The sequence below is a fragment of the Lolium rigidum genome, chromosome 4, assembly GCF_022539505.1.
Source record: "Lolium rigidum isolate FL_2022 chromosome 4, APGP_CSIRO_Lrig_0.1, whole genome shotgun sequence".
NCBI classification, from domain to species: Eukaryota; Viridiplantae; Streptophyta; class Magnoliopsida; order Poales; family Poaceae; genus Lolium; species Lolium rigidum.
Window position 1 is genome coordinate 235,787,632 of NC_061511.1, and position 14,682 is coordinate 235,802,313.

The following is a 14,682-nucleotide window of genomic DNA, read 5'->3' on the forward strand; positions in this document are numbered from 1 at the left end:
ATCGTTTTTTTAATAACCAACTAGTATATCACAACTTTTTAGTGCAATTTTGTCACATATTGCAGCAGGGGCAAAATGGTCATCTTAGTGCTTAAATTGTACTAGAGGGCCAAATAAGGAACCAACCAAACTTTATGGGTCATGAAACGAAGAAAAAATTTGTCAGGGCCAAAAAAGGAATTCTCTCCTATTTTAAACAGAGATAGTTTGTGGTGCCAAGTTCTTATAAAGTTATACAACTATAGATATTCACAAAGTGAAAATGTACAATCATTCATTATGTGAGCAAAAACATATCTCCCGCTGTCTAATATAACAATTTGAGAGTAGGACTTGTATGTAAATCTGAAAGTAGTGCGACCAGTGAAAATTTGAAAACAGGGTGGAGATAAACATGAAAATATCTTTCTGGCACAAATATTTGATTTGACTCACTGAACCTATTTTTCTGCCATGAAAATAATGTATATGGTCAATTCTGCCACATAAACGTCTCATCATCCTTGAATAACTAATTAACGATGGCCCTACCTTGTGCCTTTAAGGCTAGTGTTTGCATATAAATAGACCAGCTAACATGATTCCAATCCACACACAACCAAAGAAAAATAAGCTCAAAATAATGGTGCCTACTCAAGATGAATCCAGCTCTCAGGACTTGCTCCAGGCTCAAGTTGATCTTTGGCACCATGCATTGGGATTTGTCAAGTCCATGGCACTCAAATGTGCAATGGAACTGCAAATTCCTAATGCCATCCAAGGCCATGGTGGGTCTATTACCCCTTCAGAGTTGGCCACAAAGATTGGGCTCCATCCGTCTAAGCTTCCCCGCTTACGACGAATCATGCGTGTGCTCACCGTATCAGGCATCTTTGCTATCCATGAAGCAGCTTCACCAGACAAGGAGGTTGTTTATGGGCTTACGCCAACCACACGCCTCCTTGTTATCGATGAAATTAAATCAAACTTATTTCCCATTCTGTCTTTGATTCTTGATTCAACCGTCATTTCCCCTTTCCTTGACATGCACTCATGGTTTCTCGACGAGTGTTCCACGTCCCTGTTCAAAAAGGCTCATGGCCTTAATATTTGGGAGATGGCTAACCATGATGATACTTACAACCAGCTAATCAATAACGCAATGGTTTCTGACACTAACTTTCTATTGGATATCATATTGAGGGAGTGTGGTGATGTATTTCATGGCATAAATTCGCTTATTGATGTCGCTGGAGGCCACGGTGGAGCTGCCAGGGTAATTGCGAAGGCATTCCCGCAAGTAAAATGTACTGTGCTGGATCTCCCTCATGTTGTTGCAGAGGCTCCTACTGATGATAATGTGCTGTTTATTTCCGGCGATATGTTTAAGTACATTCCACCAGCACACGCTCTTTTCCTGAAGGTACACTCTTTGAGTTTTCTTCTATCCTTAAACCAACATTACAGGGACCAATAGTAATATATTCGTTTCTGCTGTATATCTTAGTCAATTTTTCATGATTGGGGAGATGAAGACTGTGTCCAGTTATTGAAAAAATGCAAGGAAGCTATCCCTCCCAGAGATGCTGGTGGGAAGGTGATAATTGTAGATATGGTGGTTGGATCTGGGCCAAATGCGATTGTTACAAGAGACACAGAAGTTTTCTTTGACCTCCTTATGATGTGTTTTGAGGGGAAAGAGCGAGAGGAATTCGAGTGGAAAAAGATATTCATGGAAGCTGGGTTCAGCGACTACAAGATCTTGTCAGTTTTGGGTGTTAGATCTGTTATTGAGCTCTACCCTTGAACACCATGAAAAATTACGTGTCAATTGGTATTGTATTTTCACAAACTAGCATGAACAGCAGGTGTGCTTCCTTGTTGCAAGCCTGTGGCTTAGTGTGATTAATGGATGTATTCTTTGTACCCTTTATTTTTATAAATGAGAAGAATTTACACCGACGGTACGCCATAATTTTTTTATGAGGTCTGAATCTTTGTCATCATTAAATTAGCTTTCTTACTATATAACAAAAATGTGTGAAGCAGATCTCGTTACATATAATCTGTTATGGTAGTGTTTAGATATGAACTACTGTCCAGTGTCTACAGCCTTTTTAATGAGATAATAAATAATATTAAGATGTCATGTCGATGTTTTAGTGCTCACTCTCTTTTTATATATGCAGCTATACAAGATTTTCTCGAAAATTAGTACATGAATCCACTAGTAAATTGCATACTCATGTTCTTTTCAAATTGTTGTTATTAATTCTTCAGTGTGATTGTATCCTGTATAATTGTACCTTTTTGGACTCCCGCTGAGCCACCACATTTCAGCTTAACTGGACCAACACACGACCATTGTTCAGTCCTCTCTGCATCACATAAGTCAGTTTTGGAAGTTTACAACTGGTCATGCGGCAACTGTGAAGTTATCCGCATCCTTAGCAAGTGTGATATATTTTTCTCTCAGTATGTTTGGCAGCGACAGTACTGGAGATTATTCTGATGTTCTGTTGGAGAACATAGGAACCAAGGGACTCGCAGTGTCAGTACTTCTGGTTTCAGGTGCTTAACATGGGCAACATGGTGCACAAAGCTAGTTCAGTCTCTGATGTTCGAAGGGCCTGAGGCTGAACTTCATTAAGATAGCAAAAAAAGGAGGTACAAAATTCTTGATACACACTCAGGCTGAGGTAGCCGAAAAAGGGGAAAACAAACAAGAAGACCACCGGCACTCTAAAACCCCAAGAAGTAGTTCAGTACAGCCTCAGGCACCCTTTAAATGTTTACAATGCAACCAGCCGCTCTCCAAGCATGAAGGTCCTCGACGATCAGCTCAAACACCCTGTCCGGCCGAAGCTTCTAGAGTGAGTTGTTAAATGTGAGTGACCGTGGGGCGGGGTTGATAGAGTTCGAGTCACCACTGCGAGGCCGCACAAGCTTCTAGAGCCAGTCTCTGATGTTACTGTCGACGTAAGAGTTATCACTTGCCGGTAGGTATGACCTCACGTCCCCCTGAATCGAAGTATGAATCTGCCTGTATGGGCGGTGTCAACTAAGACTGGAATCTTGTTTTTTAAACAGTAGGAGTGGTTCATTATGCCATGCCAACGAGTTGGGTCTTGGGACAATGTGTTCAACCATACGAGCGCTATTTTGTCCTTCCTTCTTGCCGTCAGGACGAGATTTCCCTATCGAGGATAACGCTCTCCAGCGCCAATGGCAGGAGTGCTCTCTTGTTCTTTCTATTGCATAATGAGACTAGACCATGAGCGCGCGCGTTGCCGCGCCCGTCCATTTAAAAAGTTAGTAATAAATACATGTACGAATAATGAAAAATAGAAATTTCCTCAAAAATGTCTACCTGATAGGACTAAGCAAATCCCAACAAGCTTGGGAAATTTCCGACACTGCTTATATGAGTGATCCAAAAGTGGTCAAATAATCATATTTAGATCTAATTGGTAAAATATGCTCTCATTTTACATACAAGTTCAAATCGACCTCACTTATGCATCATGCATGCAACACTGTTTAAAATTGAGAATATCACCATATTACACAGAATGTCTCGACTTCGTACATGATGCAACTTTGGGTTGTCTTGAAGTGGCTTTGCTGATGAGTGAAAGACCGGAAATCCTAGACCTACACACTGGTTGCTACGGAGTACGGACTGCACATACAGACGTGGGTTGGTTTGATTTTTTGAACTCCCATGATTTTAGGATGCAAGGCCAAATCTGCAACTAACACATCCGTCCGTAAAAAATAATCCATGACAATCAACTCGTGAAAGACAGCACCTTCTCTGATATTTTGCACTACTCTGCAGCGATGGGATTCAGTACCTCTGATTTTTCTGCAGGGATGGTATTCAGTACCTCCACTGTGTAGCATTACTCCTGAAAGACAGTACCTCCTCTGATTTTTCTGTCCAAACATGCAACATATTCTATGTCACTTAAGAAAAGAGAACATGGAGTAAAGAGTACGGTAATACTCTGCTGAGGCTTACCTCCCAATATGCTAATACAGATGCCACTTTTCAGGAGGAAACCAGCAGTGGATGATGGGGTTTCATCGTTAGAAATGAAACCCTTGAAGTAATTGCTGCGGGTCATGGACATATGTGCGTGTCCTCCTATATGAAGCAAGTCCTTCTGAATATTCTGCACTATTCTGCAGCGATGGGATCCTGGAGATGGATGCGACCACTTTGAAACAGGCGATCACGACATCACGACATCAGACCGACTACTCATCTCTGGGTGTCCTCTTTAGTGGAATGACATCTAATCTGAGTGTTGCTTTTGACAGTGTAATAGTTAATATGTGTCCAAGATCCCATAACATTGTAGCTCACAAACTTGTTGTATGAGGCACTCTGTTAGGGGATGGCAACCACTATATTTGGTTTCACCATCTTCCACAGTTTGTACCAAAGTTGCGTGGTGGTGATTTACCAAGCATATCAGGGTAATGGAATGCAAGAGTGATCCTCACAAAATCATAACAGTTTTAGTTAGCAACATTTTGCACCCGTCCATGTTCAGGAAATAATGTTTGAAAAAGCTAAGAAATAGAGACATTTGATAAAATTTGAACAATTTGAATTATAATGTGATGCTACATATTATGTATAGCATATTTTTATGAATTAGGAACTAATATGCTAGGATGATGACTGATATGTCTTACATTTTCTCTAGATCACATTCATGAAAACATAGTAAAAAAATGAACACAGAACATTACGAAATGTATCATGTAACAGGTTGAATCTTCTATTCTTGCATAGCATTCAACTCTAAAATTAAGGACACGTTCTCGAGGAATCCAAGTCTTGCATTGGAGCACTAAGCACTTTATTTTAATGGCTAAACCTGAATGTCAATATAAAGTGCAACACTGAAACTAAATATATCCCCCACAGTAGAGCTGGTCATAAACAATCATCTAAGAAATATGCAAGAACCGGAACAAAAAATAGGAACAAAAATATCTTGTTATTATGCACACACATATTGTACCATCCATGGATTCCATATGAATAACAACAATGCAATTGATTTTAATTTGACATGTCAATAGAACCAAGTTATTAAGATCAACAAAAACTTATTAAACCCCGCTAACATATCTAACCAATAAAATCTGAGCTCACCTCTTTCCGATCTTAGATTTTTCGGTCTCTTCAAATCAACATGTTTATTATACAGTTATCATGCCATAGTGTAGCATTGAAAACTCCAATATGCACCTGAAATATCAAGTCAATGTACAATCAGGTGACCTACAAAAAACATTTTCCCTTGGGTTAGTCCAAAAGATACAGATATAATTTTTTTTCAAAAAATTCTTACGGAAGCAGGTGCAGCCTCGGCAGATTGCATGCCAGTCAACTAAAATATATGGCTGCAAGTTGAGGATGTCCGAGAGATGGAATGCTAGTGTCCTCCTGCTGATCATATTTTGTGTCTCCGAAATAAAACCTACAGTTCACAATCAGAAAAGGTGTAGTGATTAATGATATGCTTCCAATGGAGTATCATATATTTAACCTGAAAAATATATCAATACTTATTCAACAAGTGCAAAGGAGATAGCATCTAAAATGATATGCTAGCTTAACCAAATATAAATTATTTTGCAAGATTAAAGCATTTAAAATGATATGTGTGTGAGAAAATAATCAAGGCTCAGCTGAAGCAAAACTAATGTGCAAGGTAATTGAAATTCGTGGGAAAAAACAAAAAAAAAATGAACAAACACGAAACTGATATCATGTTGCTCTGAAACCGCCAAAAGCATAAGCTAGAATTAGTGATTCAGTGATACTCCAGAAATCTGAACCTTTTTTCCAATCCATGGAAGCAGTAAAAAATGATGAACCAATGATAGTCCAATCAAGAAGAGCCAAAATGACCACCCTGAATAACCATGCATAAGACAATTAGGTAGAGTAGAAAGATTGCATACTTTTAACATTTACCTAGGTTTGAAGTGTATTGTCAGCGTGGGACATTGCAAGTCTGTAATGTGTACCTGTTCAAACCATGGAATTTTCCTATTATTCAAGGAAATATTCCAATGCATCTAAATGAAAATATGATAAACGAGCGTCGCTGGACGGCATAGAAGTTTATAGAAATCTATCGCATACAGTAAGTTGGTGCTATCAGTCGGTTGTAATCCTTCAATCAAAGAACTAACTTTTGCAGTTTGGTAAATCACCAATAACAGATGTGCAAGTGTAACCATTAGCAAAGTAAGAATAAGGTTTATCATCCTCCTGGGCTGGTGTATTAGGTGGAAGGACTTGGGTGGCGAAAATGAGACCATAACAGTGGAGGTCGGTATAGAGTGTGGATCTGAACCAGAGGTAGGGGAACCGCTACCACCCAATATTTGTTTGATCACATCTGGTATGAAGCAGCACAGGCGCACAGGTGTCCTCTTCATCATTGGATCCTCAATCAACCTGGAGCCCTACCCAGACGCCCTGCAAGGCTGCATGATGAACATGAGAGAGAGAGAAATACAGAGGGCTCAAAGATGGGAGTTGAAGGGCGATAAATAAAGTTCACCTGTTGCGGACTGCCAATCTCGGCCGTCGAGGATGCTAGCCCTGCGGTCGAACCAGCCTCCTCTTGCGCTACCGAGAGACCACCGAAGCCGCTCACTCATACGTATTCTCCTCCGCATCCTTGATCTATTGACGTAGATGCCTCCTCTGCATCTCCCCGCCATCGCCGCCTCCGTCTGCTCCTCCTTCTCATCGACCGCCATCGTGGTCTCCATGATTCCCTTTTAATCAACAAAATGAAAGAATTAGAACCTAGATGCAAGCAAATCAAATGGGAAACCTTATGAAGTATTAAAGGGTAAGCCAGAAATCCGAAACGCTCGCTACAGCAGGAAAAGCAAGGGAACCGGAAGGGCAGTGAAGGAACGTCCAAACGACGCACCTTCAATTACCATTAACTGCACGAATCAATGGTGGCGGCGGCGTGGTTCCTCCACCTCTATGGTATTCTCCCGAGGCTGAACACAACTCGCAGCCCACAAAACCAACAAAGTAGCCCAATGGCCCACCGGAGCCCAGTTCACGAGAAGGCGTCTAGGTAGTTCTCGGGAGTAGCGGCCCGGTTAAGTTGGCCGAGCGTCGTTTTGGCCGGATGGGAGATTCTGGACCGTCAAAGCGCGTGATCGGACGGTTGAGGACGCAAAATCGCTGTGGTAGCTCCTAGGTGGTTCAGTTATACTGTTAACTAATATCCCTGTAGAGGATAATGCTGCCAAAAAATTATGTGACTAGATTTTGTTTTTGAATAAATCTAATGATCCTAAACTTTTTTGGTGGGGTAATGATACAATATTACTTGCTCCGTCGTAATAACATCTAATATTATGAAACAAAAAAGGAGTATTTTTTTATGGGGGAGTGCACATGAGCTCCAGTGATCCCTTTTCAAAAAAGTAATTTAAAATCATATTTTTAAGTTTTAGAAAAATCTAAAAATAAATCATGATGTAGTCAGTATTATATCCCATAAACGTGTAAATTTTCAACTGGAAATAATATGTATTTTGGGCTGCACAAAAATAACAAATATGTGGATCTGAGTATAGTGATTGAAAACTTAAAAAAATTCAGAATTTATCATTTTTGTGTAGCTCAGAAAACAAAACAATTGTAATTGAGATTTTATACGTTAGTGGAATACATCATTGGCTACTTTTAGAATTTTACTACATAATTTTTTGAAATATATGAATATAATTTTCGAATTTTTTAATACACTGAGATCACTGGTGCCCATGATCCAAAGGAACTTTTCGGATACTATATTACTTGACTAATCTACATTTCCTATATAACAAGTCAAGTAAAAGTTGGATGGCATGCTCCCAAATAAAGTTATATATGTGTGACTGGATTTTTTTATAACATTTCTACCCCATTTCTATATGATATAGTTTTACTTTCTAAAATACAAAATCCGAAAAGGAAAACCACAATTTTTGAATCAGAAAATATATGACATGTCGTTCCTTGCCACCGCCATCCGCCATTAACCCACCCCCGCAAACATATGTGGCATGGTATGGTCCAAATTTATGAAACGGGTCGGACCGTTTAGGCTTTTTTGGCTGTTTTGGAAAAACCCAGAATACCCTCAAAACAATGGAAAAACCTAGATTTTTTTTCAAAAAATAAGAAAAAAAATCTAAACGGGCTCTAGGTGGCGGCCAGGCACGGCACAAAGCGTGCCGCGGGCTGGCCACACTTGCTAACGGGCCGGCTATAGGCCGCCCTAATCCCGTCTACTATGCAAATGCAGCTAACACTGAATTACTCAACCCAGTCTAAATCAAACCCAGCTCTATCGCGTCCCAAATCAGGGCAGAGAAAAAAAATACCAAATAGATTCTCTCCCTGAGAATGGGGCCGACATGTCATATCCTTCTTCCTCCCGTATCTCTCAACCTCTTCTAACCCCAATATCTCTCCCTCTCTCTGCCGATTACTCTCCTCGTGTCCAATCTAGCACCGACAGCTCAGCCGCCACCCCCAGTCCGTGCTCTGCTCTTGAATACGGGTGAGTGTGCATCATGCGCAGCCAGCGGGGTCGGCCATGTAGAGCAGTGTCCGTAACAGGGCTTGGTCCTCCGCTCCCTCCTCAACTCCGGTCGGAACACCAGAAGCCACCCCCGCAGCAGGTGGCGCATCTTCGTCCACAATCACTAGATTCGGCAGCGGCGGCGGCAAAACGCGCGAGGCTATGAACAGCAGAACCGTGAGTGACCCGCGGGCGGAGGAGCTGTTACACCGCGTCCCGCATTTCGCTGTAAGCGCTTGTTCGATTAAATGATTCCATCTTCTACTGCTCTAGATTTGGTCTCTACGGCGTCGGCTGCGTCAGTAGAACATTTTGGTCACCCTCTTCCTACTGTCTGAACATGTTTTCTGAATTTTGGTTCACAAACATGGGTCCGCTTCCCGAACTCGACGTGAAATAAGTCCGGAACGCGATTTCTTGTACTACTAGTAGTACTATGATTTCTCTGTTCGACGCTTCAGAATATGGGGCAATTTTCAGAGACCAAGAATTTGCCTATAAATTGTCTACACCTGTGTCAATTCTTTGTCCAACTAGACACCTGAAGCAGCACCCAGTTCGGATTCCCATTCACTTCTGTCCGTCTCCGGGTGACATAGGCATCCCAAATGGGCCTGCCGAATATAGTACCCGGGGTTTATTGAAGGCCCACTACTCGAAGAATAAGAAGATTCGGAAGCCCAAGATGTATTTAAAGAAAAGATAGTTGTAATAGGAAGTGTTATTTGTAATCCGGCGGGATGAGTTAGAAACCGTCCCGACTCGTAACTTGTACAAAACGAAACCCTCGGCTCTACCTCTTATATAAAGGGAGTCGAGGGACGAGGAGATCATCGAATCATTGTCCGCAAACCCTAGTTTTCATATTCGTCGAGTACTTTTCGTATGAAACCTTCGAGATCTACTTGCCCTCTACTTCTAACTAAACCCTAGCCTACAATCCATAGGCATTGATAAGTCAATCCCTTGTCAATTGGCGCCGTACTGTAGGAATTAGAGGCGTAAGGATCCGATCTCGATGGCACGTTCAAGATCTTCGACATCATCAACTCGGAAGCAACACTATGGATCGAGGTAAACGGATCGGCGTCGGTCTTGTTGATTTTGTTCCTCACCCACCCTCCCGTTTGGATGCATATGCGTATGCGGCGGAGCCCTTGGAGATGACGTTCGGAAGGTTCCACTTTCGCGTCTAGAAGGAAGGATCGTATTGTGTCGAAATTCCGATTTCGTCGGGATCGTCGGCGGTCGATTCCCGATTTTTCAAGCTATGCATCGTCAACCGAGTCGGAAGAAGAAACTTCGGCAACACGTTACGTCGGCATCAGAGCAAGAGAGAAACTCGCCAAGATCTTCAACAACGCATCGTTTGAGTCATCTGCGGACTCATGTATAAGCGATGGCTCAAGCGATGTCGACAATTACGACTTCATCGACAAATCTCTCACAGTGGGCAAGGTCTTCATCAATCTCAACAATGATGTCACCAAACCCAACATAGATCTGAGTACAAAATATCATCGGATTTATGCTATCGAAAATCAAGAGGAAACATCGGAGGCTTTCGACGAGTTGGGAAATCCTTTTGTCGATCCCTCGGATTTAAGGAGAGGTATGGGCACTAAATATGACGGGCCCACACCACGCGTCGAGTTCAACTTCCACGAGCAGCTTGGGATAGAGCGGCAAAAGCCTTAGATGGCTCGGAGCCAATGACGACGACGGCTACAGCTCAAGAACCGCAAGCTTATCAATATAGGCTCGCACGAACCGCCCGAGAAATAGAAAAACGAGACGAGCCGAGTTGAACGGAGAAAGGAGGCAGCTTCGCATCCCGGCGAGGAGAAGGGCGGATCTAAGTAGACAATCTAGAGTTTCGGGTGATAGCCACGGGGAAGATCGGAACAGAGAGGAAGATCAAGGTTACAACACATACCCGAGCGCGAAAAGAGAATACTTGGTTCAAAACCTCGACATGTCCTTTATGTCGATAGATACAAGAGGAAATATTATCCCTAAAACACCGAAAGCTCGGGTATATGGCGACACAAGCTTACATCCTCGCATCCGGGCCACTCCCGGGAGATCCAAGGGAGACATTATACAACATGGCGTTAGCGAGGAGTTGGAGCTATGGGGACGGCATTCGTAGCAACGCCTCCCGAAGGAGCGCCAAGGCAAAATAGTCCACGACCTGCGGCGGCAACGGCGGCGGTTCTCGAAGGACCAAGTGGAGCAAGAGACACGGGAGTACAAGCAAGGGTCGATAGAGCAAGGCAAAGCGAAGGGATCATCGGCGGTCCGGAGCTTAATGACGAGGATATGTGCGGTCTACCGTGCTTCACGAGAAGAGTCCAGAAAAACTCGAGTCCCCTCGGGATTCAAGTTACCCGATCACTTCAAAAAATTCGACGGTTTGCAAGATCCGGAAGATTGGCTAATTGATTACCTCGAGACGGTGAAGCTAGCTCGGAGGAACTAGGGCAACAGCCATGCAAAGTATTCGAGGTGCACTTAAGTGGAGCCGCACGATCTTGGATCAAAAAACTTCCGCCGGGATCCATCGACAGCTCGGGAAAGTTTCGAGGACATATTCGTCAAGAACTTCGGGTCCACGTGCAAAAAACCTGCGTCGTTAGAAGAGCCGAGGGCATGTCGACAAAAGCCGGATGAGTCAATGAGAAAATATATCCAAAGGTGGAACATCATAAAAAACTCGGCGGAAAATATATCGACGAAAGAGCAATAGATGCGTTTGTCGCGAGGAATTAGGCGTGGAGATTTTGTCGAGGATTTGGGAAGGACCAATCCAAAAACGAGTATCCGCGTTGATGGAAATAGCAAATAGATGGGCGGACGGAGAAGACGCCGTCCACAATAAACGACACGAGGTCGCCGGAGGAGGACCGTGGTCGAAATTATCAATCGAGGCGACGATTTCCTCGGCGAGTATCGAACTACGACGCTCCGGGGCAAATTTCGGCTGGATTCCGAGCCGGCGCAGGAGGAAATAATAGAGATGATTATCGGAGAAGTAATGAACGAGAAGCGACAATAGAGACGACTCCCGCAATAGACAAAATAGTGGGCCAAGGTTTCCAAGACCTTTCGTGTCCCCAGAAGAAATGCTTGAACGGACCGTGCCGGATGCACTTCTTCCTCGACGGCAACGGGAAAAGACGGTCGGGGCACCTGCGGAAAGACTGTCGAAATTTTCGAGCAATGTTTAGATACGCGAGAAAATGCTCACGCTCGAGCGGCACGAGAGAAATCCTCGGGAGCCCGGGAGCGAAGTTCACCTACCGCCACCTCCCGCGATTACGGAGGACAATCGACACCAGCTCGGAATAGCGGCAGCACTCGCACCACCACCCTATGTTGATCCTAACTCCAACGGAGCAGTGTCAATGATTCAGAAGGGAAGGCCGTCTAATAGAGCTCAAAAAGTAATCTCACGACAGGTGTTCATGGCAGAGAAAATGCCTCCACCAACAGTTGAGTATCTCAATTGGTCAGGGCAAGATATCGGCTTCACCATAGCAGATCACCCGCAGCAAGTTCCTCGACCGGGGCGATCGGCGCTTATTACGCCAGCAGTTATTGCGGGTTTTGATGTTTCTCGAGTGTTCATAGATGGTGGTAGCAGCTTAAACCTTATGTATGCAGATACATTAAGGAAGATGAACATATCCTTAGCAAACTTGAAGCCAACGGACACAAGGTTCCACGGTATCACACCGGAAAAACCAAGTTACCCATTGGGAAAGATCAACCTCGACGTTCAGTTTGGAACCCGAGAAAATTATAGAATCGAGAAACTGGAGTTTGAAGTCGTGGATTTTCCATCGCGAGTACCACGCCTTGTTGGGACGACCAGCATATGCTAGATTTATGGCGGTACCGCACTATACATACCTGTTATGGAGATTGCACCGGACCCAAGGAACCAATCACGGTCAAAGGGAGTTTCGCCTTAGGCGATAAGTGCGACAAGGATTTCCATCGGTTATCGAAACCTTCGGGATGCAAGCTGAATACTTGGCGTCAAAAAGCATGACTGATTACGACGTACTGCCGGACGTTGGAAGGCCAAACAAAGAATCAACTTTCAACACGAGAGAAAAATTCTAAGGAGGTGCGGATTCACCGACGGATCCAAAAAAGACGACATCCATTGCAAACAACATGGATATCGCATAGGAAAGCGCGCTCGTCGAGTTCCTCCGTGAGACTGGAAAATCTTCGCATGGTGTCCAGCTGACATGCCAGGAGTACCCGGGGAACTTGCCGAGCACCACCTAAATTTGGATCCGGCGAGCGAAACCAATCGGACAACCTTTGCGGCGTTTTTCGGAACCAAACCGCAAAGCCATGCTTTCAGAAATAAATCGACTAGAGGAAGCTGGTTTTATCGGAGAGATATCTACGAAGCCACATGGGTAGCTAACCCGGTGATGGTGCCGAAGAAAAACACGAGCGAGTCCTTCGCATGTGCGTCGACTTTACGTGTCTCAACAAACATTGCCCTAAGGATCACTTTCCCCTCCCAAGGATCGATCAAATCATCGACTCCACGGCGGGTTGTGAACGTCTTTCCTTTTTGGATGCATACTCCGGTTATAACCGGATCAGATTAAAAGAAGATGATGAAGCCAAAACAGCGTTTATTACACCTTACGGCGTGTTTTGCTACAAGACAATGCCCTTTGGTCTAAAAATGCGGGAGCAACATATCGAAGGATGATGCGAAGTGTTTAGCAACACGGATCGGGAAAAACGTGCAAGTATACATTGATGATGTCGTCATAACGTCAAAAAGGGGGCAACGCTGATCGAGGATCTCAAAGAAACTTTTGACAACCTCGACAAATTCCGCCTCAAGCTGAACCCGACGAAGTGTTCTTTTGGCGTCCCGACGGGAGAACTTCGGGGTTTCTAGTTTCAGCAAGAGGGATTGAAGCAAATCCCGACAAAATATAGGCCATAGTAACAATGAGAAAGCCAACGAAGTTGAAAGAAATACGACGGCTAACGGGGCGAGTCGCAGCTTTGAGCGGATTCGTCGCCGAGGTTAGGAGAAAAGCGTTACCATTTTATGCGCCGATAAAACAAGGAGATAAATTCCGGTGGAACGAAGAGGCCGATAGAGCTTTCGAGGAGCTGAAGCGAAAAATCTCGACACCACCAATCCTGGTGGCTCCAAAGGAAAAGGAACCTCTCCTGTTGTATATTGCAGCCACACCCCAAGTGGTTAGCACGGTGTTAGTTGTCGAAAGAGAAGAAGAAGGGAAAATCCATGGAGTACAGCGGCCAGTATACTTCGTGAGCGAAGTCTTGTCGCCCTCAAAACAAAGGTACCCTCAGTACCAAAAGCTAGCATATGGAGTGTTCACGACGAGCACGAAAATTGCGCCACTATTTTTCGGCACACCCGATCACGGTGGTCAACGAAGCTCCCTTGTCAAATATACTAAACAACCCGAAGCTACGGGTCGTGTCTCCCTTTGGGGAATAGAACTTTCCCTCGGGACATCACGTACGAAAAATAAAAGCAATAAAGTCGCAAATACTGCCGGACTTCATCGCAGAGTGGATGGAGTTGCAAAATCGAGACCTCCGGACTTATCGAGAACCTGGACTATGAACTTTGATGGGTCCAAGAGACTAGAAGAGGTGGCGCGAGGAGTAGTACTCATATCACCTGAAGGCGACAAGTTGAAGTACATCCTTCGGATGACGTTCCCTAACGCATCTAACAATGAAGCGAGAATATGAGGCTCTCATACACGGGATGAAGATGGCGAAAGCGCTGGAGCAACTCGATTAAAAATCTTTGGCGATTCACGGTTGGTAGCTCGAGCAAGTTATGAACCAATGTGACGCGATCAATGATAGCATGATGGCATACAAGGAGGTGTACAATGAGCTCGAGAAGTTATTCGATGGATGCGAAGTAAATCATATTAGTAGATTGAGCAACGACGAAGCCGACGTTCTTGCTAACATCGGGTCGCGAGTGCCTTGCAGTCCCACCAGGTGTATTTTGGGAAGAGATAACGAGAGAGATCCA

At 43.9% G+C, this 14,682-nt stretch overlaps 1 protein-coding gene and 1 long non-coding RNA gene across 2 annotated transcripts; one reads left to right on the plus strand and one right to left on the minus strand.

Moving 5' to 3' along the window:
• Positions 1 to 614: 614 nt before the first annotated feature.
• LOC124649873 (acetylserotonin O-methyltransferase 1-like) lies at positions 615 to 1,946 on the plus strand. The gene is made up of 2 exons (XM_047189437.1): positions 615 to 1,402; positions 1,487 to 1,946. Exons 1-2 carry the CDS (start codon positions 623 to 625, stop codon positions 1,784 to 1,786), a joined length of 1,080 nt encoding a protein of 359 aa, XP_047045393.1. The 5' UTR covers positions 615 to 622; the 3' UTR covers positions 1,787 to 1,946.
• Positions 1,947 to 4,249: 2,303 nt separating this feature from the next.
• Positions 4,250 to 6,038, minus strand: LOC124705867. The gene is made up of 3 exons (XR_007004173.1): positions 5,981 to 6,038; positions 5,352 to 5,480; positions 4,250 to 5,281 (listed from the first exon to the last, which is right to left on the minus strand). It is a non-coding gene; the product is annotated as an uncharacterized LOC124705867 (long non-coding RNA).
• Between the last annotated feature and the right edge of the window lie 8,644 nt (positions 6,039 to 14,682).

Excerpts from the sequence above, each read along its gene's own strand:
- LOC124649873 (XM_047189437.1), top strand. The coding sequence starts at position 623 with ATGGTGCCTACTCAAGATGAATCCAGCTCTCAGGACTTGCTCCAGGCT. Across the intron at positions 1,403-1,486 it reads CACACGCTCTTTTCCTGAAG|TCAATTTTTCATGATTGGGG; the intron begins GTACACTCTTTG and ends TGTATATCTTAG.